Below are 27,764 nucleotides of genomic sequence, written 5' to 3'. Positions count from 1 at the left end.
TACCCATTTAAAATTCCCCTTCAAAATTACCCAATAAAAATACTGACGTTGGTTGGGCCGTAAGGAAATGGGCCGCAATCAAGGCATTGGGCCTGTCCCCTGGACCAAGTTCGACTTTTCCTTCTTCTTCCTTCTTTCTTCGATTCTCCTTTATCGCGGCTCCTCTCTCTTCTACGTGTTGCTTTTGAAAACTGGAGGGTGTTTTGAATCTGAACTGAGAGTGCGCGCAAAAAGAATGAGAAAATGGAATCTGTTATGGCCGTTTTGGGCTATAATGGCGGTTCATGCTGTTGCTATTCTGATATTCGTCAAAGGATTTCTTCTTACTCGTACAGAGCTTCCTCATTACAGTCACTGCTCCGATGTTTCTCAATCTCCTTGTTTCACTCCCGATTCACTTTCTGATAGCAATCCTTCGGCTCCTCCTCCCTCTGATGCAGCGAATTTCAGCCGTTGCTGGACCAAACCTGCTGTTAATCGCATCCTCATCATTGTTTTTGATGCTCTACGGTTTGCTTCATTTCCCCGTTACTTCACAACCTTTATAATGCGTTGACTATGATCTGATTCTTTAATATTAATTTGTTTTCTTTCATATCAATTTTAATATCAGGTTTGATTTCGTTGCTCCCAGTACATTCTTTGAAGGTCAGCTATCTTGATTTGCTAGTTTAGAATGCATGTATTTTCAATTTAGTTTAAGCTAAACCAGTGTGCCTTACTGTTTATTATGTACATGGTTTTTCAAGTTCGTATTTCGTATTTTGGCTTTCATACCATACCAGTGACGGGTGGGTCACAGGCTACTTCCAATTCTAAATTGTTAGTCCTTAGGTCCCGTTATAAGTGATGTGGTTTTTGTCACACTTTTGCTCAGCGATGTCTAAATTAAGACTGACCACTCGTATTTATGTGCCTTAGAATCGAAACCATGGATGGACAAGTTGCAGGTATTGCATAAAATGGCATCAGAACGGGGTTCATCAGCCAAGATTTTCAAAGCCATTGCTGATCCACCAACGACAAGTTTGCAGCGATTGAAGGTCATCTATTTTTTGGCCATTTCATATGCAATGTTTATCGTGCTATATCTGAACTTCAGAGAGTTTTAAATTTTAGCTTTTCACCATTCGCATGTCTGATGTCATACTACCCCGCAGTTGTACATATTGTTATTAAAAAGATAACTTATTGTTGGGAAATGGATACATACAGGCTACGTGAAAACTCTGGCTTTCTCCGTAGCCCTAATAAAACATTTATGCTTCTAACGGCTCACATGATAAACCTAATTACTTTGATGCTTTTGTAACGTATAATTTTTTTCATTCTTCTCTTTGTCTCGTCGACAGAGTCAAAATTGCAGCTATTTATCTCTGTTATTCCCTTCTGGCTACATTTATCTTTTGGAGGGAGGATGGGGATGGGGGTTATCAGATCATAATTCATAGTTTAAAAGTTGTCTGATTTTGTTGTATTTTTTTTTCAGGGCCTAACGACTGGTGGACTGCCAACATTTATTGATGTTGGAAACAGCTTTGGTGCTCCAGAAATTATTGAAGACAACTTGATTCATCAGGTTGGATCTTGCATCTTTGTTTACTGTCTGTTGCTTGTATAGATGCTGGTTAAGCATCATCTCCAAGTGCACCTGTGTTTAATATTTACTCATCTAGAGGCTATTTTGTAAATTATTTTCCTTCAATCCTTACAACTTGGATCCATTTGCAGCTTGTTCAGAATGGAAAACGTGTGGTGATGATGGGGGATGACACATGGATGCAATTGTTTCCTCGTCATTTTAGGAAATCATTTCCCTATCCTTCCTTTAATGTTAAAGATCTTCATACGGTATGCTTTATGAAGCCTTACTTCTACCAGAGAGTTTGTTTTGCTTTAGGACAGTTTTTCCCCTCTACTTTTATTTTTTCCGAAAAGCTTCGTTTTGATCGAGAATGTTCTCCATAGTTCTGAGGCATGATGAGCAGCTAAAAATTTGAAGAGTTTTCTTTTAGGTAGACAATGGATGCATTGAAAATCTTCTTCCATCCCTGTACGAAGATGATTGGGATGTTCTCATTGCTCATTTTCTTGGTGTGGTATGAGCCTTTTCCCCCTTCTGACGTGTGAAGTACGTTATAAAATCTCGTGTTGGTTCTTTCTACTTTTCTTGCTTCCTCTATCTCTTAATCTCTTGATAATGCTAATGAAATTACGTTGAAAACTTGTCTTCACCATCTGGTATGCATATAGGATCATGCAGGGCATATATTTGGTGTCGATTCTAGTCCAATGATTGAAAAGCTGGAGCAGTATAATACTGTTTTAGAGGTATGCTCTAGCAATACAAAAGAGAAGAATTATTTGCAGTCACAAGTATCCCTAATATACCCATTTTGTATGTTATTTATTCAAATTGGCCGGTATATCAAGGCATATTGTGAGCTTAAATAAGTCTCTTGTGATAAAAATTATGTTATCCTTTTTGTATTGTCTAGGATATTTTTTCCCTTTCTTAGTTGCAACCATAGCTAACCATCATTCTCTCCAGAAAGTAGTGGACGTTCTGGAGAGCCAATCTGAACCGGGTGGGTTACATGAAAATACTCTTCTTCTCGTGATGGGTGATCATGGACAAACTTTGAATGGTGACCACGGTGGAGGAAGTGCAGAGGAGGTATAATATATGTTTACTAAGTAAAACTTGATTTGTGTTTTATCACAATATTCAGAATTGATTACTTTGGTGATACCTTGCAGGTTGAGACGTCTCTATTTGCTATGAGCTTCAAGAAGCCTCCAGCATTCATACCATCTGAATTTGGTACTTCTTCTTGTCAATTAGACTTGGTATTTCCTTTCTCTTTGAACTCTACAGATATAAGTGGCTGCAAATTTCTTTTAGTTTTCTTTGGAAAATATACTTCTGATCTTTGAAGTTTGGAGAATAAATCATTTTCCTCCCTACTTAACTTCTAAAAGTGATCTTTTTCCCCCTAAGGTACATTTGAGGAATGGTTCAAATTAATCTTTGAAATCATTGTTCCATTAACTGAATCTTCATATTTTATGCTGATTTGACTCTGTCTATGTGACTTTTTTTTTTCATCTAATACGTGTATATATATATTTTTACTTATTTGACCTTATTATGAGTGAACCAAATAAGAACTAATCAGTTAGGCAAACAAAATTTTGTAGAACAATATCAATAAACTTATGAGAAAGGTCTCATAATCATTTAACATCTCAGTCTCATCAAAGGGAACAATGAATTTGTCGGTTTCTCAACTGTAGTTGATTTCTGTTAACTGAACGGTTAACTGCCCAACTACTTTTGTAATATGTGCCTCAATGCATAAAAACCTTGTTTTTTCTTTTGGGTGGGCGTAAAAAGTTACATAATGCCAGAAAGCCTTGAAGTTGATATAGTCACGTTGATTGAATTTCTGGGTGTTGAGTGCCATGGTGCATGGGGAAGACCAAACGACTTCCGATAGAAATCTCCGATTGGCCCAAAAGAAGTCAAGGAGTTATTACAAAAGAACTTGGGGTTGACACACTGAGAAGAAGGTAAAAACAAAGTAAAGTGCCACATCCGATCCAAGCTTCTTTCATCTTCACTGAAAATCCTCCTATTTTTCTTTGTCCAAACTATCCAATAAGAGCAAAAACCATTAATCTACAACTGCTTGGTTGTACTTCGAATATGTGTCTGCGAAGGCCTTGCACCATGGGATCCTTTGATAGCCTAGGAAGAGGAAGATGAAAATATCCCCCAGTTTGTTCTTCAAGAGGACACCACCCAGCGACTAGCAATTAAAAAGGGCAATTATTTATTTTTATCTTTTTTTTCCAGGTAACTAATAATTGGGACTTGTTCTTGTTGGTTTTTTTTCCTTGAGTTTTTTGTATAGATGTATGGAGTTGTTGTGCATTCATGTTTCTTAGAATATTTTTGTTTCCTTATAAAAGATTGTACATACCTGTTGTATTGTTCAAGGAGTCAGACTCTCTGTGTCTTATGAAAATTAGGATGGAGAAATAGCCAATTCAAGTATATGGTTGAGTTATCTGCTATGCATGGCACGACCAAAACTTTTGCTCTATCAATAGTTTGATCTCCAGAAAAATCACTTGAAGGATTGGAAGATGACATACTATTTGATGTTTGAGGGTGGATAATTTTGTATCTGCTAATTGGTCTCCCTTTCCATCTTTTTCTTTTTCAGGAAGGGAGGGAGATATGTACCAGCTCCATCCAACAGGTTAGGATAGTGCTATCTATGGCTTGTTTTGGAATCTTTCTCAACATTTTAAAGTTTTTATAAAAAACTGCTTCTCTTGTACTAATTTTAATTGCTCCCTGCAGCTTGATTTCCCAGTGACTATATCAGCGTTGCTTGGAGTTCCTTTACCTTTTGGAAGGTGCAGTGTAAGCAACCTGCCAAATACCATCCTTTGTGTGTTTATGTGCATTGCATTTGCTCCCTGATTCCCTCAATTTAGATTGCTAATCAGGACCGGGCTTGACCATGGTGGAAATAGTTAAAAAAAATGTATCTCCAAACGGATTAAAAGTGTACTTTTTTAAAATGGACAGGCTTAACTTGATTCAATCCATTTGAGTAGGATCTCCTTGTATTTCCTATACTTGTAAAAAAATCCAAATTTTATTAGTGTCCAGTTGGAACTTGGAAAAAACAGTGAGGAACTTTTTGTAGACGTATGAAGGAGGTGGGTTTCGTTTCACTGGTTAAGGGGAGCATTGTTAATCTTAGTCTAAGTGTAGCATGTTTCCAGGATGATTTACTCTGCTTGATAGAAAAGATTTATGGCAGCTTAACAAAATAAACCTAACTCATCGTGGAAATGTGTTATACTTAGACTAGGACTTATAAGTCCAATTTGAATTAAAAAAACGTAATCTTGTTAATAATAAATTAAAATTAGGATTTTCAGATGATAGTGACTTCTTATACGTTGGAGCTCAATCAATCTAAATTATCCTAAAAATATAGCACATCATTTTATAAATATAACTTAAGAAAATGAAATCTAAAATGGGAGAAAATACAATGAAAGCTGAGCGCTTGCCTTGTAGTTTTGTAGATGTATCCTGCACTACCAATTATTCGGTGAACATATCAGGAAATTACGAATTTGTATCCCTATCTTTTCAGCATTGGGCGTGTAAATCCTGAGTTATTTGCTCTAGGTGCTGGTACATGGAAGTGGGAAGGTATGAAGGTGGGAAACTACCTAAATCAGTCAAAACAAGAAGAATGGATGAAGAATTATGTCAACGTACTTTGTATCAACTCCTGGCAGGTATATAAGTAGCTTTCATGTTTCGCTTTGATGGTCATGCCACTCAAGTATTGCTATGGTCGTGTGATTGTATATAAAGCACAGTTATCATACTTGTAAATAACTTCATAAATTTGATAACATGTTCCATTATGAGCTCAAAGATTATACATCAAAGACTAAGAAGCACAGATACGACACGGACACGGTGACATGTTGCTTTCTAAAAATCTAGGACATGTTTATTAAAATATACAATTTTTTTAGGAAGGAAATTCAAAGTCAATAAACTTATGTATTTTTATGTTTAAAGAAATAAGTTTGATGTATTTTACTCTCAAAATTTATTATTTTATCCTATATTACTATTTAGGTCTATTTCTTATGTTTAACAAGTGTTCGATAGGTGCCTAATAAGTGTCAAATCTATATTCACTTTGTACAACTAGTATGTGATACACATGTATGTATTCAACTAAGAAATGTATGATATGTGTCCGATAAGTATCGCGGAGTGTCCTAAACGTGTCCGACACAGGCACATTACCCCAAAATGAGATTTATGTGCATCTTAGATCAGAGACATGACATGATCTTCAATCACTCACTTGCTTGCCTTCCTACGAACTCTGGAAAGCACTTAGATATAACATCAAAACTGCTTTTACACAGAATGCAGGGTATTTTATTTGCCCACGTTTATCTTTCAAGCTTACTGTAATGTTAGTCAATCATGCTGCTATGTAGGAGATGATCCTCTTTCGTTTTTCTTTGCTGTTATTTCTGAATGCAATTGCATTCCTTACCTTATAGGTGAAAAGGTATATTGATGTTTATACTGCTTCATCAGTCATCGGATTTTCTGATGAAGACTTGCATCACACTGGTGGTTTGTATGCCGATGCAATGGAAAATTGGTCCCACATGACAAAAAGTTTATTATCTAAGAATGGGGGAAGCCACATTGTCCATTCTCTTAAGAGGCAAATTGATGCATACTCTAATTTCCTAACAAGTGTTGCTGAGCTAGCACGTTCTAAATGGACAGAATTTAATTTAAAAATGATGACCCTTGGTTTTTGCATTATGGTAGCTTCACTTTTTGTCCATTTCCTTGCTATAAAGAGGGTTAGCAAACAATGCAGCATTTCTTTTGCAACTGAAGATTGTGGAACAACTTTTGAGTTAATGCTTTCTTGCTTTATGGTGGCTATACGTGCATGCAGCTTTCTCTCAAATAGCTTTATTTGTAAGTTGAAAATCTCTCAGCTATATTATTATTGAGATGTACAAAATATGATCTCTCACATTTAACCCCCCCTCTCCACCCTCCTCTCACCCCCGCCAAAATTTCTTGATATCAGTGGAAGAAGGAAAAGTGACAAGTTTTCTTTTGGCTACTACTGGCATTATCATGCTACGATATTCAATCACGAATAAGAAACATTTTTTTAAAGTAAGTATTTAAAGGATTTAAGCTTAGGTTGACATATTTACCTCGATACCATTCTAAACAGCAGTGTTCACTGTGTACGGATTTCATTGCAGGTCTTCAGTTTCCTTCTTTTGATGATCTACTGTAGATTTACAATTGAAGTTGGTCTACTGAAGCAGGCTGATACTTCTGCATTCTTGAAAGTTTATCCTTCATGGGTGCTTGAAATTGCATTCCTACTGCCTGGTTGGACATATGTAGTGGAAGCTGTGCCAATTATTGCACTGGTATTATTGGCACAGTTGCTTCATAAAATCATTGCTAGCAGCCGTTCAAAGGGAATATGGAAGTTTGTAATGTCTGGAACCATTTTGTGTTATATCCTTATTGGGTTCCATTGGACACTAGGAAATGATGTGTTGCATCTTGCTCCAACCATTGAGGGCATTGGAAAAAATTGCATTCCGAGAATAATCTATGCTATTGGACTAGGACAGCTATCATTACTAGTATTTAGGCAGCTAATTGGCGAGGACAAACATTTAGAGTGCAGCATAACTTTAGTAACCAAAACAGCCGCCATGTTAGCTGCATGGAGTCCAACAATTATTATTCTAGCGGGAAAGCAAGGTTCCTTGGTAGCTTTGGCATCTGTTATTGGAGGTGAAATTTTATTGGGAGCTCACTATAGTACTAAATTGTAACATAGTTGATTGCTGCATTTTGTCCAACATGATATATAACTCAAATAATTTATTCAATGCTTTTTGAAGTATAGAGAGTGATGAGTCACATTTTGTTTATGCTATTTTACAAATTGGTTCATGTTCCTTTGGGTTTCAATCACGTATTAAGCTTACCATTTTGAATCAGAATATTGTTATTTGCCCATGCCATAGCATATGTGCTGTTGGTTTCTTCTCACATTTTTAGATTTAGGCTTTGGGTTTTGTTTTTGGTGGCTAATTTTAGTTTTCTTATATGCCTGTGCATCTATTTCTTGTCCTTGATTATATGTCCATCTTGGTAGGATACTGCATAATAAGTATGGACAATCTACATCACGCAGAGGATGGAAATGGTAGAATTCTGACAGTTGATTGTCTTCCTATAACGCAGTGGAGCTTGTTTTCTATCTGTCTCTTTTTTAGCTCTGGCCACTGGTATTTAACTTCTACTACTCTAATTCGAGTCTGCAATTTTGCTAATGTTCTTGTTCTACTGCAGCCAACATGACATCAAATATCTTCCATTCTACAACGTTGAATGTTTGTTTTCTATTTAACAACTAAATGTTTCTTATATCATAGTACCGTCTCCTTACCCATTGGATATTCCTGCAGGTGTGCCTTTGATGGCCTTCGCTATGCTGCTGCATTTATTGGGTATGTCATTAGTTGTGCGCATGTAGGCATATTATGCGTATTGCTGAAAACTCGGTGTTTTAAATTATTTCTGTTTGCGTGTCGTCAGTTGTCGCATGCATGCATATTACTTTCACATTCCGTGTCGCTAAATAGCTCGTGTTTCGAGTATTTCTGTTTATATGTATTTCCGGAAATTTATTTCCAAAAGCCAGTTTCTCGATTTTTTTTTAATGTATGTTTCTGAAAGATCTGTTTTATCTTATTTTTTTATTTAAAAATCTGTTTCAAAAGGTTCCTTTGTTCTTGTGCTTATTGTACTTCTATTTATATCAATTTATAAATTAATACATTTAGTCAGTTTATACGTGAAAATCAAGTTAATGATTATATACGGACAATCATTTTAGAAAACGACTCAGAAAGTACACAACAAATAGCAAAATATTATTTTTGTGTTGTGTTTTTTATTCTGAAGCTGTTTGTGGAAATTGGCAAATATATTTTTTGCGTTAGAAATATCTTGTCTTTTAAACCTAGTTGGCAAATAGTTTCTTATTATTATTATTTGTAGTAGTAGTAGTAAGGCGCGATGAGATTGTATCTTCTTACTTTCCCCATGCTTTTGTTTGAACTAATATTCACTCTTGTTCTACTTTGATGCTTTCATTGAATTCCTTGCCCCATCCATTGTATTTTCCCGTTTTGATAATGAGATGCATTTTTCCTTGTCGAAATGGTTTTCTGTAGTGCCGCTTGTGTTTTTAGATTAATATTCACATGATGGAGGATATTTCAAATTTCTCAACACTAGACAACCTATTCTCAGGTTTGACGAGTTTGTTCTAGTTCGCCAAGCAATCCTTCTTACGATCGATACATTTGGCTTCTCTACCATCCTTCCAGTTTTTGGACTTCCTTTTATTGTTGCAAACAAATATTCATCCAGTCAGGCTGCAAAAGGAAAATATTCTCTCTTCATGCGCTTATCTCAAGTGAGTTCTTTGCTGGTTTATTTTTTTAGTTCAATTACTGCAGGGTTGAATCAAACTATGGGATAGTAATAGGTGCCTTACCCACTAGAGCGTTATGTTTGGATGGACTATCTTCAGAAACTTTATTTAATTATAACATAGTTCAAATGTTCCACCCTCATTTTTTCTAATTTGGCTTAGGCTTACTTGATGTATGGGCTCATAATGGCGGTTCCAGTCACAGCCACTATATTATGCGTCATAATTCAAAGACGGCATTTGATGGTAATTATCTCCATTCGGTTACTTTTTTTTTTTTTTTTTTTTCATCCTTCTGAGCAAAAATTGATTACCTATTTATGTAGGGATGGTAAAAGTATTTCAATGTAAAAATATTTTAAAAAAACTTTCACAACATTTAGTTTCATAGATAAAGTTAATTTTAAAAATACTTGGGAGCATTTAAAGTGCTAGTACTTTAAAAGAATTGTTCGTAGAAATATTCTCAAAATTTTTGCTTAATTTATGGTCTTCAGTAAAAGTTTTGATCATGCTTTTATATAATATGATACATTTGCATATTTAGTTATCATTCAAAGTTTTGATGATGCTTTTATACATTTACCACAGACGTGATGTTTGTAAATCTTTGCAGGTGTGGGGGCTGTTTGCTCCAAAATTTGTATTTGATGTGGTAGCTCTGATTCTGACAGACATCTCCATCTGTTTAGCCACATTGTATTATGTGCCACGGCTAGAATCATGGTAGAGCTGCCTAAAATTGTTATCAAATTCCATCAATTTTCATTCCATTTTCTTTTACTATGAGATTAAATTTTTGGAGATTTTGGTATGAATTCATTAACATTTTATTTCAATGTCTCTACCTAAAAATGTATCAACTTTTCCCCCTCTTTTTGTGGTGTGAAGCCATTATTGGTATTACTATTAGCTAGAATGAGCATCATAATTTGAAGATAAAGATTGAGTTTTCTTTTTTCTGAATCATCGTGGTTGATTCATTGGTCTAAAGGAACTAGGAATGAGTTCAAATCCCATGATGACCACCTACTTTAGGAATTAGTTATTCTATGTGTTTTCCGATATCAAATGTTGTAGGGTTAGACGGTTGCTCCGTAAGTAATTCTTTTTTGTGATGCATGCTAAGTCATGTTATTTCTCTTAATTAGTTATTCACATAATCATCTATGTGATGTCTCTTTTTTTTAAGTACAATAGAAGTCGACATAAATATAGTTAAACGGTAATTAGCATGTACTATTTCTTTTTGATCGTATCCTCAAATTGTTTTACCAAAAAAAAAAATGTAGATTGAAAATTTGGATCTCAAATCTCAAAGAAAAATAGTAGATATTTTTAAGTGTTTTGTTATGTTTGGTGACGTCTTCAAAATATATATTTTTTTAATTTTTTAAAAAATTTAACAAATTTAACTATGAACAGATGCTTCATAGAGATGCAAGCAACCCACCATTCTACTTCTCACCATTAACTTTAGAGTAAATTTAAATAAACAATGAGATAATACGTGAGTTTAAATTAGTATGTTATAGTTATTTAATTTTTTAATATTAGTTAAGAATGCTAATAATTTTTTCTAAATCAAGGAGAGAAGTTGCAAAAATCTCATGTCTAAATTGTAGTTCAATAGGTCACTCTTAACTTCAAACTTTCAACTCCATCCAATCAATCAATAGTCACACAAAAATCAAATTACAAAATATTCAAGTCCAATAATGCACATGCCTAAACTGAATCACAACATCAAATAGATCAAATAGCACTCAAATTCAAAGTTAAAAACTCAAATTTGACCACAAAAATGGTCCACCACAACCATGGAATTAGAACTCAAAAAAATAGTATCGTCCATGCACAAAAACGCTCACAACAATCACACATTTTTCTTCTCTCTCTCACTTATCAGGTAACAACAACAATCACAAATTCTTGAAACTTTAATTTGCTTAAATTAAATTTACTTTTAAGTAATTTAACGAAACCCCATGGTATTAATTTAAGTTTACGTTTTAATTATAAAGCTGAAACTTTAAAATGAATTTCACAATACTTAACTAAATACAAACATTTGAAAAAAAAAAAGAGGATTTTTTTCCCTTTTAACTAAAAAAAGAAAGAAGATAAAATCTGTGGTAAAAAGGAGTAAAATAAAAATGGCAGTTAGCCCCCAAAATTTCCGTTGCAAGTAATTAGCACAATAATCTTCTTAATCCTCCGTACGGACGAAAACTGTGCGAAGTTCGGTAAGAACCAGCGTTTCTCCACGCGCCTACTTGTCCGTGAATTCAAGTACTCGCTTGCGTTTCAAAACACAGTCCAACAAAGAAAAAAAAAAAAAAGAAAAAGAAAATTTCCTTGGTTCCTTCCTTCGCCGCGAGCCATTTTCCCATTCAAACCCGTTTCTCTCGCCCGCTCTGACATTAACATGGATATGGGAAATTATAATTAAGTATATAAATCCCAAATCCGCTTTCTTTTCTTGGTTTTCTTCTTCTTTCAATTTCTCAACTTGGTCTACCCCTTCTCGCCGACGTCTCGCTTCCTATATACGCTCTGTCTGACTTGGATCTGCGGTTCATTCACCCTTCTTCTTTCTGGATCTGCATCTTTTTCTTCTCCTGACTTGTTGGCGCGCAGAAAAGAATCGGAAGATTGAGAAAAAAGGAGGGAGAATTTGATCTTACGTTGTTCTCGAATGGACAATGCTGATATTGAGAGTGGGGAGGAGGATTTTCATGGGAAGAGGGGAAGGAAGTACCGCCCCGTGGAAGCCCATGATCGTGCTGTTCTTGAAATGTCCTCCATGGATCCGGGATCTTCATCTTCTTCGCCCTCCGTTCCCATGCGCCACCCTTCTATGAAGTAATCTATTTTTGTCTTAAACTCTTTAGTTTTTGTGATTTTTGTTATGCTCTTGTTGGGTTTGAATGTGGCAAAGTGGATTTTGTGTTTGGGAAAAGGAAAGGCGTTGTTTCTTAATCATTATTGATTTTAGAGGTGTAAATTCGAAGAAATATATCAGGTTTTATTTGGATATGTATATTAAGAGGCATTCTCATGGTTTTGATCAAGTTCTGGAGACTTGAGATTATATGTTCAAGTGTGGTGTGGTTTTATATCTTTTGCTTCTTTGCAGGAAGGTAAAAGTGGGTTCTCAGGGAGGCTCTGATGAAAAAGAAGGGAACTCTCCTTCTCGTATAGAAGTTAATGGCCCCCAGCGAGATTCCAAGCTGGAGTTTTTTGGTTTTGATTCTCTTGTCAATATTCTTGGCCTTAAGAGGTACTCTTCTTTCTATGTACGTAGTCTGGTTTTCCATCAACTTTTTAAAATTTCTTCGATGTGTCTATGAGATGACCTTTTTTATGGAATCCAGGTGGACGCTGTCCACAAAGCTATTTCTAGTCACTGTTCCTTTATATATGATGCAATATGCTTTTGGAGATTTTCATTCGATTTAAATTCTTTCAATTACCAAATCTAAATATGGTTTAATGCTTCTAGTATGTTTGTTGCTATTATAGTATGATGGGGGAACAAATTCAAGCACCTTCTAGTCCTCGAGATGGTGAAAGTGTTCCCATCACTCAGGGATTGCCAAAGGTAAACTATATTAACTTGCATCATTGTGTGCTTTGCACTACTATTCTCCTATTAATTATATATGTTGATTTTAGTCAGAGTGATTGCAAAGATATCTCTATAGATGCACAACGAAATCCACAAACCCTTCTTGGTGGGCTTGGATTGGCAACCCATTAGTGTGGCTAGAGATAACCATTTACATTTCCCCTGAGAAGATTGGCTAGGTGGTTGTCAGATTCGAGAGTAGAGCTTGGCCTTCTTTCAAGAAAGTTGGCACATCATTAAGATGAATTTATTTAAGGTATTCTGAGAGGCTTAATTGATTCTTGGTCTTCATTTTCCTTATCCTAGAGAAATTAGTGGAAGTAGATGTAGATACTAAAGTTTTTAGACCTATTAGCACAGTGTCTAGTTTGTTGTAAGGGTGATCCGTCAGCAGGTAGGAAAATTCTTGACAAGGTACTTCTTCCAAATCGGCCACCAAGAACTATAGTCCAGAATCAACAAGGGGTCAGATTGATCGTGAGAAAGTTATAACTATCTCAATATAGCTTCATGGAACCATCATGGAATGGCTCAAGTGGTCAATGAGGGCCAATGTAAATAGAAAATGACTTAGAGGAATAGTTCAAACCATGGTGGCCACCTACCTAGGATTTAATATCCTACGAGTTTCCTTGTCAACCAAATGTAGTTTGGTCCGTGAATAGTCGAGGTGCGCGTAAGCTGGCCCGGACACACGGATATCAAAAAAAAAAAAAAAGCTTCATGGATAAGGTCTTTTGCAAAAAGGGGTTTTGGGTTAAATGAGAACTTAGATGGAACTAGACTCAAGCTAGTTCATTTCTCTATTTCGATCAATGGGAATCCTAAGGGATCTTCCTTTTAGGAAGGTAATAGATAAGGGAACCCTCATGAATTTTCTTTTATCGTGGTGCCTTATATTCTCACTTCTCAGTAAACTCATTTTTAAAGGGACGGTCAAATGTCTGATTGTGGGGTTTAGAGTGAGAAAGAATAGAGTTCATCTGATATATTTGCAGTTTGATGATGAAATTTTATTTTGAGTTGCAAGGAAGACTCTTTTGCTAATCTCATTAGGGTGGTCATTTTAGAGGAATATATAGTTTATGAAACAATAAAATCCAAGTGATCAGTGTCAGGATTGATTGTGATCAGACCAAGGTTGAGTGTTGGTCTCAGTTGGGTTCTGAAGTTGCTCTTGGCCCTGTTCTACTTCTCCCCCGTTGGATCATTATTGCAGATTTCTTTCTTTCTGTGAACCTATAGTCCTTGAGGTTTAGTCTCTGGCATATTGAAATTTGAAAAAAGGCTGATGTCTATAAGGTGGACGTAGCTCACCTTCGTCCAAATTGTCCCAAATGGAATCCCACTTTATTATCTGTCTATCTTTAAAATCCTTTTAAGTTGGAGCTTTGTTAGAGAAACTCATTTATTAGTTCATTTATCTATCTTGTTGAGATCTTTGAAACTAGAAAGATGGTCAAAAGTTTTGTGGAGAAGACACTAGGATGGTGATTTAGGATTTTTTTTTTTCTTTATCAATTTGGGACAAATATGATCTTGACACTCTACTATCGTCTATCGTGATAAGGATAACAATCTAAGTTAGTCTTTGATAGCTATAACAAATGCATTCATTATTTTCACCTTAGTCTTAAATTGATTAACTTTTAAAAAAAAATATTTTTTCAATATAGATTTATAAATAACATGAGCAAGTTAATTATAGGTGTTCCCTTCATTGCAATATTTGGGCTGTTACTGCTAACTTTGTTGGTGAGTAGCTGGCAATCGAACCTGGAATTGGCTCAGTTACAATCAACGTTGATTTGTCAAGTTTAATGTCACTAGAACAAAACAAGAACAGAAATCTTTGATTTTATTTGTATTTGGGTCACTGCCCTCTACATCTATCAATAAATGTTTATGATAATAAGTCTTGAAGCATCTATATATTAAAATATTGTTGTTCCAGTTGTAATATAAGAAATTTATGGGGCTGATATTTTTCCAAGTGGCCTATTCTTTAGTTTTAATTCCCTGTTTCATTGACGTCAATACGATCTTCTAGCAACATAAGCTTATGCTTAAAAAATAGTTTATGATTTTTTGGCGTAACGGAATTAAAGCTTTGTTATCCAATATTTCGTTTGAAAGAAATCAAAGGATCTTCAAAGGGAAGAGTAAAGATTTGGTTGATGCTTTCAATTCAGCCAAGTTTAAGACTTCTCAATGGTGTGATCTATCTAATTTTTTTGTTGATTATTCTTCGAGTATGATTTTTTCAAACTGGGAGGCTTTTATAACTCCCCCTTAATTTTGTTTCTGTTATTTCGTTTCGCTTTTTCTTTCACTTGTTCGGGAGTTTGTATCTTTGAACAATTTTATATTCATTTTCATTAATCAATAAAAAGTTTGTTTCTTGTTAAAATAAAAAAATAGTTTATGAAATCTCGTGTGTTCAGTTTTGTACAGTGCATTCTCTTTCTTTACTCAGTACATGTAAGCAATTATTAGTGGGTTCAAAAGATGTATAATTTAAATCGCTGCATCTTGACCTTTAAATTATAATTTTTTAATGCTATTTTCTCAATACATTTCATGCAGACCAATGAAGTCAAATCGGGTACAATGATGGGTGTATTTATCCCATGCTTGCAGAACATATTAGGAATCATTTACTATATTCGATTTACTTGGTAAGTCTTTCATCTAAATGCAATTTTCGTGTAGTATTTTTTGTATTTTACATGTTTATTCTGAATGAACCTCGTGGAACTAGAGAAAGTACCTTAGCTGAAATTTCCACCTTCTATATTTTTATGAACAAGGAGACACTTCTGACTGAAACAATGATAAGTTACAAACAAAATCTATCTTCTTCCAATAGGAGTTTACAGAAAAACATCCTAATAACATTAATTGCAAAGGTAGACATAGGTTTAGAGGTTTTCATTAGACAAAGAACACCAAGAAGAGTGATGAAACTTGGCCAAGTAAAAACCTCCTTTCAATCTGTTTCCCTTTTTTGGTAGATTGGAGGAGTTCGTGTTCTAACCATAAGGCCCAAGTGATTTCTTTAACTGTATCTGTCCAAAGAGTCTTAGCTTTCCTATCAAGTTATGGCCATTGAATAAGTATTATATTGCCATTGGACAAAGGGTCTAAGACCTGAGAGAGATTATGAATTCAATAGGAGAGAATAATCCAATATTCCTTTTTACTGTATAAGCAAAGAAACAGTAGGAACCTTTTTGGTCTCTGAATTCCTGCAAAGTGTATACTAGCTAGGCATGAAGTCAAGCTTTGGCATCGTTTGTGGAAAATAGTTGCTGCTTCAGCTCAACTGGACCAAATTGTTCTTGGTCGAGGATAGATTGTGGCAAAGTTTGATAAGATAAATCCTTTGAGCATTTAAATATAGTTTTGATATTGGCATAATTCTTTAATAAAATCTCGTGCACTTCAATAAGTAATATGCCTTTAATCAATCAAGTAAATTTAACTTCTATTTAAAGTCGTTCTAAATATTTGAAATTGAAGCAGCTTACCAACTTGATTTGTAGAGGGAAGGTTCCTACAAAAGTCTCGTGTCACCAACATCCAAGATCCTGAACTCTGGATATAGGCTGCAGAAAAAGAATCCTCATGCCTTATCCCCACAAATCTATTTGAAACTGTAGGAAAGAAAGGAATAAGCCCTCGTTCACTTCTTTTTTCAGTAATTTTTGCCTTAAAAAAGTTGGACTTGTCTCTGCAAAGTGTTTGCTGGGTTTCGTGAGAGTCCTAATTAGGGTTAGTTTGGGAATAGTATGAGTATATTAGTTAGAGGTGTTATGGTAATTAGTTTGGGGTGAGTATGAATTGGTTATACAAATAGAGGAAGGAGGGAGAGAAGGGATATTTTTGGGAATAGTCTAAGGTGTAGAATTTAGGATAGTTTTTTGAGTCGACATGGGTCCATTTATCTAGTTTTTTCTGTAATATGCTCCTCTTTATTATTACTATCAACAATTGGGGCTCCTTCTGGTAATAGTTTGTTGGGCCCTGTTTCATGGGAGGTCCTTTTTTTGTATGGTTTCACTTTTTCTAAATGAAAGGAATTACAGAAATTGTTTCTTATAGAAACAAATTCTAAATGAAAGATGTTTCTATTCTATAAAAAATGCAGGATTGTTGGCATGGCTGGCATTGGTGAATCATTAGTGCTGGTGGCATTTTGTGGTTTATGTACATTCTTGACTTCGATTTCACTGAGCGCTATTGCAACTAATGGTGCAATGAAGGTACATTTTTTTAGATTGTAACTTCAACCTTCTTCATCCTTCAAGACTTTACAGTGATTTTTTTTTTGTTCCTAAAGTGAGCAAAGCTGGTGGATTTTCTTAACCATTAATAAGAGAGTGATTAACTGTTGTATAGCCTATAATTTCTCAAATTGATATATTATTTTAAATGGTGCGGTTGTTTTATCTCTACCCATGCTTTCCTTAAACTTATTAATTTATCGCTGAGCTTTTTAAGTACATCAGTTTGTATGAGGAAGAATATAGCGGGATATATAAAATATTCAACGGTTCCCCTTGTATACATCATCTATTGATGAGAAAGGAGGATGATATAGCATTTTTTGGTCTTTTTGGGTTGGAAGTAACAATTGGATTTCTTTTGACAAAGAGAGGTTCTCTGAGATTTTTCCTAGAACCTTTTTCCTTTTGGCTCTTACATGGGGTAAAATTATAAAAATGTTCCTCCATTCAACAATTATGTTTTGAATTCTCTTTTAACTAATAGGACAATTTTTTTAACCTCCCTTTCTCAGGGCTTGGATCTTCTCCCCCTATTAGTGAAATTGTTTCTATATTAAAAGAAAAAAAACCCTGCAAATTTCCACCTTGTATTTATTAAACATGAACAAACTACCAATGAACCAAAAAGCTTAAGCTAATGGGTTAGGGTAAATTTAATTCATTTATGGATATGTAACACTCCCACATTTGTGTGCTTGGAAAATTGCACAAGGCCGAACAAGTGGAAATCAATAATGGGACGAAACAATAATACAAGGGTTTAAATACGGGACCTCTTGCTCTGGTACCATATTAAACATGAACAAACCACCAATGGACCCAAAAGTTTAAGCTAATGGGTTAGGGTAAATTTAATTCATTTATGGATATTTAACCTAACAAAAATTTGTTTTTTCGAGCCATTCCTTGACGGGTAAATTTATGGAGCAATATGTCACAAAAAATACCTGTCCCATTAGTTTGATAGTGAGAAAACTACCAGCTAAGTTCCCTTAGAATAATATGCTTGGATGCTTGCCAACTAATTCTCTTGATTGTTTATTTGCTTGTAGGGTGGGGGACCATATTATCTGATAGGTCGTGCCCTTGGTCCAGAGGTTGGAGTTAGCATTGGGCTATGTTTCTTTCTTGGAAATGCAGTAGCTGGTGCTCTGTGAGTATTTATGTTTTAGTTTTGATGGTTGTTGATGTATGTGATTGGTATATTAGAAAAGACTTCAAAGTTGTAGTTGTCTTACCATTATTTTTATTGCCCAGTTGCATTTTTTGTTTTATTTAAATTTGCACCAGCTCTCTATATATGTTAACTTCTGCATTCTCGACTCCTCCTCTCCCCAATCTGGTGGTTCAGTTATGTCTTGGGAGCTGTGGAAACGTTTTTGAATGCTGTACCAGCTGCAGGAATATTCAGAGGTAATGATGAGTATTTGCTGCTATAGACATGGAATGTTCTCTCTACTTAAGTGGTTATTTATTGTTACTTGGTTGTGGATTTTCTTGACTTGTTAATGTGCGTCTATAACTTGTAATTATATCAAGTTTCTAATTTTGCTTTCATATCAAGGGTTTATTTGTGCGATATGCAAGGTGTGTGGTATAATTTAACCTGTGAAGATAACTATAGTATATTTTTTTGAAGCATGGTGGCTTTCTTTTTTCGTGATACATTGTAATATCATTTTGATGTAATAAGCATCGCTCTACTATATTTTCTATGACGTATGATGGTTTTATTTTTGTATTAAACCAAATAATATCGTTTAAGAGGTGGAATTGCAAAGAAGGATTGGATGGCAATCCAATTTAAAGCAATTGGGCCAGCACAGAAGAAAGCATAGGGAGTTATATAATGCTGGTTTATGATAGTATCAATACAGAAAGCATATGGAGTTCTATAATGCTGGTTATGATAGTATCACTACAGAAAGCCTAGGGAGTTCTATAATGCTGGTTACAGTAGCATCAATAATGTAAGATTTATTAGAACCATATACAATCCAACCCGCTTCTCCTTTCCCTTGAAACTTTTCACCATGTGATTCGTGCTATTTCTCATTTTACAAATGGTTTTTGTCCATTTTGATTGTTTGGTGTCTTACACAATGGCATTCTAGACACTTTGTGTATTTGGTACTAGCAATATACTTTTCAAATTTCCATTTTTGCAAAGGACTTTTCAAATTTTTATCAGATGGACTTGTTGCGCTTCGTTGACTATATTGTTATTGGGATGCAGAGGCTGTAACCAAAGTTAATGGAACAACTGTTGCACCAATACAAAGTCCAAGTTCACATGACTTGCAAGTCTATGGCATCATTGTGACAATTCTCCTCTGCTTCATTGTGTTTGGTGGTGTGAAAATGATTAATAGGGTTGCTCCTGCGTTCCTTATTCCAGTCTTGTTCTCACTATTATGCATATTTCTTGGAGTTTTTCTGGCAGGGAAAAACGACCCTGCAGGTGAGTTTTTTAGTTTTTTCCTTTTTAATGTAAAATAATATCTTATGAGCTAGTTTTTCTTCTAAATATGTGGTCCTGTATTCCGTGGACAATTCTTTCAGTTCAGATTCTGCATGTTGAAAACTGGCAGTCAACCTGTAATTGGCTGAAACTTTCAGTTTTATCCTATGAGAAGTATATGGATGGCATGATTTTGTTCCCTATTTTTGCCTCTTCTCATCTAATTCAGTGCCAAAAAGTACTTTCATTTGACCATTGTGGACCATCCCATGTCAGTTTTATTATATGTTTTAGCCGAGTTTAAGCTAACATAGGTGCAAGGGTTGGGATTAGAATCTACCGTCTTTCTAGGAGAAGCTGCTACTTGGTTAATATATTTCAAGTGAGATACAGAATAGAACATATTAAAAGAAAAAAGAAAGAGAGCAACCTAAAGGCCTCCGGGATGAGAAATCCCTAAGCCAATGAAGGAAGAATCTAATAACAGGTTTCCAGTCTAAGTTGATAAGGAAAGGAGAATTACCTGTGATTTGTGAAGAGCACTCCAATTTGAGGCCGTATACAGTACTGGCCAGTGGCCACAAATTTTTTTTAAAAGAATTGAACTTATCTGAGGAAAGTTTACTAGGAATACAGTTTCCACATGTTCTGCTTCTGTGCTCCGTTCTTCTAGTTGACAAGGGTTCATAAACATTTGGTAGTTTATGACTTAACTCTTGAATGTGTTATTGGGATTGGGAGTATGCCGGTGATTTTCTGAGAAGATAATAAGGATTTGTGTTCGACCTCTTCGTGTGGTTTAATTTATCTTTTACTGAACTTTGTATGGAAACTTGGATGTACCAATAGTTATTATACATTTAACCATCATCAGGCCAATGTCTTTCAATATGCTATTGTAACAATTTAATGACATACTAACGAACAGGGAAGTTATTTAATGTTTGTCACTTGTTAGAGTATATATTAGTATATTTTATATTCTTGTATTAATATTAATTTGTCTTTTACCTTCTATATAGACTTTAATAATGAGAATACATAACATTGGATTCTCTCCAACCTTAGTCTCTACATGGTATCAGAGCTCTAGGTTTCTTGCCCATTAGGATTTTGTGCCCATTAGAGTTTGATGCCCATTAGGTTTTGATGCCCATTAGGGTTTTGTGCCCATTAGGGTCTTGTCCCTTAGGATTTTGTTAATTGCTATCTAACTCAACTCACTACTACTGTCGCCGCCGACCACCGCCGCCGTTTGCTGATTCGCCAACGCTGCTGTTTTCCAATTGCTGTTTGTGGGTTTCATCTCGCCGCCAATCGCCGTCGCCATCGCCGTGTGCTTTCGTCACCGCCAGTCGCCACCCGTCGCCTTCGCCCCTCTGGTTTTCGTGGGGGTAGCACTTAGGGTTTCTGGTTTCAGAAAACACCTGATCCGGTTCAAGTGGTCCAGTTCAACCGGTTTGGTTTCAAGTGGTTTGGTTCATCCGGTTCAAGTTCGGTTCGGTCTGGTTTGTCACATTCCGGTTCGGTTTGGTTGATTTATACCGGTTTTGGTTAGATTTGGTTTGGTCTAGTTCTGTCGTTTTGTTCAAATAAGTTTGTTTGTTTGTTATGGCTGAGAAGAAATCAATCCTAACTTCTGAGGTGATCCTAATGATATCAAAAATCACAGAACACAAGTTGAGTGGAACACGAATAGATTATTTGTCTAACAAGTTGGGCATGATTAATAAATATGCACCAACTTGAGGGGGAGTGTTAGAGTATATATTAGTATATTTTATATTCTTATATTAATATTAATTTGTCCTTTACCTTCTCCTTAGAGGATTAGGTCAACCTTGTATATTTGTCTATATATATAGACTTTAATAACGAGAATACATAACATTGAATTCTCTCCAACCTTGGTCTCTACATCACTTATAAAAGATATACAAGATGTAGAGGAGGAATTGACTTTGTGTTTTCTTTTTCAATGTTATACAGACGGTGTCACAGGCTTGAGTTTGGAATCTTTTAAAGAAAACTGGAGTTCTGATTATCAAATGACTAACAGCGCTGGAATTCCCGATCCTCTAGGAAAAGTATACTGGAATTTCAAGTAAGCTGTGGATATTATTTTTCCAGCTTTTAAATATTTTTATGAGTTAATAGTATGGGGTTTGTCTTAAATGCTATAGACTGAAGTCCAAACTGTCTTTTTACTTACACGAGAACTATTTGTTTTATTGGAATATAGGGTTGTTGGATGTTAGTCTTAGTTGCCATGATCCTAAAGTAGAGCACAATATTATATGGACATCAATGAAATCAATGTTTCTTACCGTAGGGATTAAGGTTTGAGAGAATCGGATAATTCTATTATCATTACTTAAGAATATAGATAGACAAATATACAAGAAAGGTCTAAGAATGTAAAAGAACAATAAAGGACAAACTAGTACAGATTATTACAATAATATAAACTATACTAATATAAATATTCTAACACTTACCAAAAAAAAGTATTCTATGGATTTTTGGTTTTCCACTTTTGAGGTCTTCAGTGTGTGTGTTATATATATTTATATTTATATTGACTGCACAATGTTCTTGAATTGGACCACTGATTTATGAAATAATATGTCAAACTTTTGAATGGAATTTAATAATATTGAGAAAAAAAGCTCAGATATCTTATTTTAATAACTATTATTATCATTTTTGGCTTCTTGAGTGGATAAAGCCTAATGATGATTACAATTTACATATTTCTGAAGAAATTATTGTGAATTAGTTTTCTACTTCTGTCCTTTTTTGCAGTGCGTTGGTTGGTCTATTTTTTCCTGCTGTGACGGGAATAATGGCAGGTTCTAATAGATCAGCTTCACTGAAGGATACTCAGCGTTCAATTCCTATCGGAACGTTGGCTGCAACTTTTGTAACGACCTCATTGTATCTGGTATCTGTCCTTCTGTTTGGAGCATTGGCAACCAGAGAGAAATTGTTGACAGACAGGTAATATGTCTTAGTTCCGAATGAAATAATGTAAATCTTGATCATTGGCCGTTCTGAGACCTGACTACTTGAGTGGCTTATAGCTAGTGAGATTCTGCATTATCCACAATTCATTTGTTACTGGTAACTGTAACTGATTTGGATGGAAAAGATCTCTGACGTAATATGTAGCAGCTGAAGTGTTGTGTTCTTTCCCTTACAAGTCATTGTTAGACATCTGATTAAAAGTTGAATTATGAATGAAAAGTTGAGCAGTCCTTAGAGATAGCTTGGGTGGAATTTGATACTAATATTGTATTCATGTAGACTTCAGTTGAGCATTTCAGAACGTTTCTATACTGAACCAGAATTTCTTGTGTAGGCTTCTTACAGCTACGATTGCTTGGCCTTTCCCAGCAATTATTTATGTTGGAATTATTCTATCAACCCTTGGAGCTGCTCTTCAGAGCCTGACAGGAGCCCCCCGCTTACTAGCAGCCATAGCTAATGATGATATATTACCAATTCTTAACTATTTTAAAGTAGCCGATGGCAGTGAACCATACTTTGCAACCCTCTTTACTGCATTTCTCTGTGTTGGATGTGTCATAATTGGGAATCTTGATCTTATCACACCAACCGTAACTATGTTTTTCCTTTTGTGTTATGCTGGTGTGAACTTGTCCTGCTTCCTTTTGGATCTACTAGATGCTCCCAGTTGGCGTCCACGATGGAAGTTTCATCACTGGAGCCTCTCTCTTCTTGGAGCATCTCTTTGTGTAGGTATGCTATACTTTCAAATATGTCATGATTTTTTAAGATTCAATTGCTTCTTATTGCATGCTATTGCTGCCTTCAGCTCAAATTTTCACGCAAGTATCATATGACCAATTAACTATTTTGGTTTCTATTGTGTTTCTTTTCTCAATTCCCTAGTACCTATTTGGCACACACTTACTGTGCACAAAAGAATAAGTTGATAAATAACGGAAATCTCTGTAGGTTTTTATTTTAATGTTCAATTTCAATAAATTCAATGATATAGTCGCTCAGTGCCAAGGTCATTGGCAAGGGCTTGGGGTCTCTTGGTCATACCAGCTTAGAGGCCCTAAGTTCGAACTTTCGGATGAGTTTAATATAAAAAACTTTTGATGTCTCCTAGGTCCGAGCGTGGGTGCCCTTAGATATAGGGTCAAAGTTCCAACTTCCGATTATAAAAAAATAATAATAATAAAAATAATAACAATGATGATGATATGTAGCATTATTTGGTAATCAGTGCTACATATTGAATGCATTATTGTCGATTCTATATAATTATGATTAAAATTGGAAAAGAAAAATAAAGTTTTGATTTTGTTTTTTTATAAGAATTTATGGTGAGCTATGGATTGAAAAGTTTGCATCAACTGATTATGTTATTTGTTCAATAGAATCTAGATGCATTATGCTAGTCACTAGACCAATTTTTTGCCTGTCATCTCCCGCATGGCCCTCTCCTCCTCTCTCACTCCTCCCTCCCTCTGACTAATATGAGTTGTCTTTTACTCAATTTTCTTTTTCTTGTTTACAGTGATAATGTTCTTGATCTCTTGGTCATTCACGATAGTGGCTCTGGCCCTCGCAAGTCTTATATATTATTATGTGTGCCTTAGAGGTAAGGCTGGGGACTGGGGTGATGGTTTCAAGAGTGCATATTTCCAACTTGCACTTCGCAGCCTTCGTTCGCTTGGAGGTGAGAATACTACTAACACTAGAAAAACTCTGTCTTGACCATATTTTTTCGTTCATTTGAATTATGTTAGTGTTCTTGGTTTCTATTTATTTGTAAGTTCATTTTAACATGTTCTGTTGTGGAGGGCCATCATTCTTTATTGTGATTTAGCTATTTACTTAATTGGTTATGGCTGATTGTGAGAAAGCAGTGCTTAAGTCATTTTTTCGTTCATATTAATTATGTTAGGGTTGTAGATCTTTGTTACTACTGTTATTAATATAGCAATATATTTATTTTACAGCGAGCCAAGTTCACCCAAAGAATTGGTATCCCATACCCTTGATATTTTGCCGGCCATGGGGGAAGCTGCCAGAAAACGTGCCCTGCCACCCTAAACTTGCCGACTTTGCGAACTGCATGAAGAAAAAAGGCCGTGGAATGTCCATATTTGTCTCCATACTAGATGGAGATTACCACGAAAGGGTCGAGGACTCGAAATCTGCCTGCAAGCAGCTTGCTACATATATTGATTACAAGCGTTGTGAAGGTGTGGCAGAGATTGTTGTGGCTCCCTCGATGTCTGAAGGTTTCCGGGGGATCGTTCAGACCATGGGTCTTGGCAATCTGAAGCCGAATATTGTAGTCATGCGGTACCCAGAAATATGGCGCCGTGAAAATCTAACCGAAATCCCGGCTACTTTTGTTGGAATAATTAACGACTGCATTGATGCTAACAAGGCAGTTGTCATTGTTAAGGGTCTGGATGAATGGCCTAATGAATATCAGAGGCAGTATGGAACTATAGACTTGTATTGGATTGTGAGAGATGGTGGTCTGATGCTTCTCCTCTCTCAGCTTCTCCTCACAAAGGCCAGCTTTGAGAGCTGTAAGATTCAGGTCTTCTGCATTGCAGAGGAGGAGTCCGATGCTGAGGGCCTCAAAGCCGATGTCAAAAAGTTCTTGTACGATCTTCGAATGCAGGCTGAGGTGATCGTCATAACAATAAAATCATGGGGCGTACAAGGGGATGGCGGGCAACCAGACGAATCGATGGAAGCGTTTACTGCTGCTCAAGGGAGGATTGCTAGTTATTTAGGTGAAATGAAGGCAGCAGCTGAGAGCAGAGGCACCACTCTAATGGCTGATGGGAAGCCTGTCAGTGTGAATGAGAAGCAGGTGGAGAAGTTTCTAGATACAACTCTCAAGTTGAACACGACGATACTAAGATACTCGAGGATGGCTGCGGTCGTGCTCGTGAGCCTCCCGCCACCTCCTGTAAACCATCCTGCATACTTCTATATGGAGTACTTGGATTTGTTGGTTGAGAATGTGCCTAGGCTCTTGATCGTAAGAGGATACCGCAGAGACGTCGTAACGCTGTTCACGTAGGTTTCGGTTTCGGTTTCTCGCTTCAGCGGTAACTGGTAATTCCTTGATTACTGTTCATATTGACATTCCATTTTTTTTCCCTTTTCTTTTCATTTCAAAGTCTTGTAGCATTTTAGATCAAATCATTCTTTGTACTATCCATCACAAATCTTCCCTTTTTTCTCTGTTTTGTATTACCATATTAGTCTGAGAAATTTTGAAATTAAATAGCCATCATTGGGGGTGCATTACAACTTTGGTCAGACTTTTTGGTATTAGTAATTTAATTGTATGCTATGATCTGATCTTCATTTAAATATACCATTCTCATTCTGAATTTTGTTACACTTTTTCATACTATTAAGGCTTGAGGTGTTCACGGTTCTCTCCCCCCATTTCATGCTTCATCCCCACAAAATTTCTCACTATATTTTGTGAAGATTGGGTTCCCCGCATGAAATTATTCGCTGCTTAAATATTTCCTCAAATGCTTAATTTCCAATTATGAATCATTTACATGGTTAAATCTCATCATTTAAAGGGAAAATTCTTAAACTACCTAATAAAAAAGGGTAGGTATAATATGATGATGTTTTTATAATTACATATATAAATGAACACCCTAATTAAGGCTCCAAATTCAGTTTTCTTTACAGTATATTTTCGAAGTTAAAATCTTTAAGTTTATTTGGGAATGGTTGTTTTCCTGTTTTTTAGGATAAGAGTTTAGTGAAAACAGATTAAAGAAGCGCTCTTAGTTCCTGTATTTTCGCTAAAGCAACAATTTAGTTTGTAATGATTTAGTTCCTATACTTTCAAACTAGTAACAATTTAGTCCTTGAACTTTAATACGTAACAATTTAGTCCTTGAAATTTAAAGTTGGTAATGATTTAGTCCTTGTCGTGATTTTTTTTTTTTTTTTGTTAAATTTCTTGTATGTATGAATTGATAAACTAAAGAAGGATCAAATATATTTATGAATTAGAAAGATTAAATTGTTATATGATAAGAGTTGACACTTAATTTTAATTTAAAAATTTACGATAGGGACTAAATTGTTACAAATTTTAAACTACAGGGACTAAATCGTTACAAGTTAAAATCCAGGGACTAAATTGTTACTTTAGGAAAAATACAGGGACTAAATCGTTACAAACTAATGTTCAATGACTAAATTGTTACTTTAGTGAAAGTAGATGGACCAAATGTATTTTTTAACCTAGAATAAATCAAGTTATTCTTCTTTTGAAATTTATTAAGTGTGGTAAATACATTTAAGGTTCCGAATGACAATTATTTTATAAGTTATTCAATCACAATTTTGAAAATAAAATGAATAACACTTTTCAAACCAAGCATTTATGAACTGCTTCTTTGTTCTTTGGTAAAATGTGTCATTATTTTTATTCTATGGCAGGTGTTTTATTGTTATTATTTTATATCTGTAATTATTGCCATTATTTTTAGCTGTTTTGTAGATAAATATGGGAGTTTCTTCTATGTTCACGAAATATCTTACTCATTTCTTCTCAGTCTTCCAATATTGTTTGTTTGATATTGAGCTCATGATCTTGACAATATTTGAGATAATTTTCTTTAATATTAATATTGATTTTTAAAAAATTTGTATGAATCATGTGCAAGAGTAATTTTATAGGAACGGAAGTTGCATGGTTGTTTGGGGAGTATCTAAGACATTAATTTTGTATTTTGGAATTAAAATTTAAAAAAATTAGATAAGGATGGTGAAATAAATAAATTAGTTACAAACATAGCAATAATATTTTAGATTAAAAAAGAAAAAAAGAAAAATGAGCTCAGACTACTTATAAGCATAAATAAGTGATATATGAGAATAAAAATAAAATTACGGTACAAATAATTTGTACGAAGTAGGTGGATAAATTTTTTTTTTTAAAATTCACATGTTTGTAAAATCATAATTTTGTTACTATATTGTAATTTCGACCCTCCATCAAAATTCCTCTATTTTTTTAGAGTAATTATAATGATTCTTTCATGTAAATAATTTTAAGAGATTTATATATACATGTCACCCACAAATTTTAATTCTAGCCCAGATTTTATTTGATTGGAAGTTTAAAAAAATAAAAATAAAATATGTTTTTTTCAGAATAACTTCAAAATATGGCAAAAGTTCCAATTTTATCTTCAATGGTCGTCATCACTGAATTT

The 27,764-nt window shown here is 35.0% G+C and overlaps 2 protein-coding genes across 2 annotated transcripts; both read left to right on the top strand.

Annotated features, from left to right (window-relative positions):
• The first annotated feature begins 163 nt into the window (after nucleotides 1-163).
• LOC111010854 (Alkaline-phosphatase-like family protein) lies at nucleotides 164-9,998 on the top strand. The gene is made up of 20 exons (XM_022284427.2): nucleotides 164-510; nucleotides 614-648; nucleotides 922-1,043; nucleotides 1,490-1,579; nucleotides 1,732-1,851; nucleotides 2,016-2,099; nucleotides 2,254-2,331; nucleotides 2,552-2,677; nucleotides 2,761-2,850; nucleotides 4,233-4,268; nucleotides 4,373-4,428; nucleotides 5,184-5,331; nucleotides 6,124-6,559; nucleotides 6,675-6,766; nucleotides 6,859-7,408; nucleotides 7,776-7,908; nucleotides 8,089-8,130; nucleotides 8,939-9,104; nucleotides 9,285-9,368; nucleotides 9,739-9,998. The coding sequence occupies exons 1-20, from the start codon at nucleotides 236-238 to the stop codon at nucleotides 9,850-9,852; spliced, it is 2,877 nt and encodes a 958-aa protein (XP_022140119.2). The 5' UTR covers nucleotides 164-235; the 3' UTR covers nucleotides 9,853-9,998.
• A 1,456-nt stretch (nucleotides 9,999-11,454) lies between these two features.
• On the top strand, nucleotides 11,455-25,830 carry CCC1 (cation-chloride co-transporter 1). Its single transcript, XM_022284326.2, has 13 exons — nucleotides 11,455-11,987; nucleotides 12,262-12,405; nucleotides 12,648-12,726; nucleotides 15,340-15,431; nucleotides 16,904-17,018; nucleotides 18,095-18,195; nucleotides 18,394-18,455; nucleotides 19,279-19,503; nucleotides 21,493-21,607; nucleotides 22,309-22,503; nucleotides 22,865-23,265; nucleotides 24,056-24,217; nucleotides 24,501-25,830. Exons 1-13 carry the CDS (start codon nucleotides 11,821-11,823, stop codon nucleotides 25,586-25,588), a joined length of 2,946 nt encoding a protein of 981 aa, XP_022140018.1. The 5' UTR covers nucleotides 11,455-11,820; the 3' UTR covers nucleotides 25,589-25,830.
• The last annotated feature ends 1,934 nt before the right edge of the window (nucleotides 25,831-27,764 follow it).

Source organism: Momordica charantia (genome assembly GCF_013281855.1).
Source record: "Momordica charantia cultivar OHB3-1 chromosome 3 unlocalized genomic scaffold, Mcharantia_2.0 BLBB01000003.1, whole genome shotgun sequence".
NCBI lineage: Eukaryota > Viridiplantae > Streptophyta > Magnoliopsida > Cucurbitales > Cucurbitaceae > Momordica > Momordica charantia.
The sequence above is the reverse complement of the archived record's forward strand: the minus strand, read 5'-3'. Positions and strand labels throughout refer to the sequence as shown.

Coding starts and splice junctions, on each gene's coding strand:
- LOC111010854 (XM_022284427.2), top strand. CDS start 236: ATGAGAAAATGGAATCTGTTATGGCCGTTTTGGGCTATAATGGCGGTT. Junction 511..613: donor ATTGTTTTTGATGCTCTACG/GTTTGCTTCATT, acceptor TTTTAATATCAG/GTTTGATTTCGTTGCTCCCA. Junction 2,678..2,760: donor GTGGAGGAAGTGCAGAGGAG/GTATAATATATG, acceptor GATACCTTGCAG/GTTGAGACGTCTCTATTTGC.
- CCC1 (XM_022284326.2), top strand. CDS start 11,821: ATGGACAATGCTGATATTGAGAGTGGGGAGGAGGATTTTCATGGGAAG. Junction 15,432..16,903: donor TACTATATTCGATTTACTTG/GTAAGTCTTTCA, acceptor TAAAAAATGCAG/GATTGTTGGCATGGCTGGCA. Junction 21,608..22,308: donor AAAGTATACTGGAATTTCAA/GTAAGCTGTGGA, acceptor CCTTTTTTGCAG/TGCGTTGGTTGGTCTATTTT.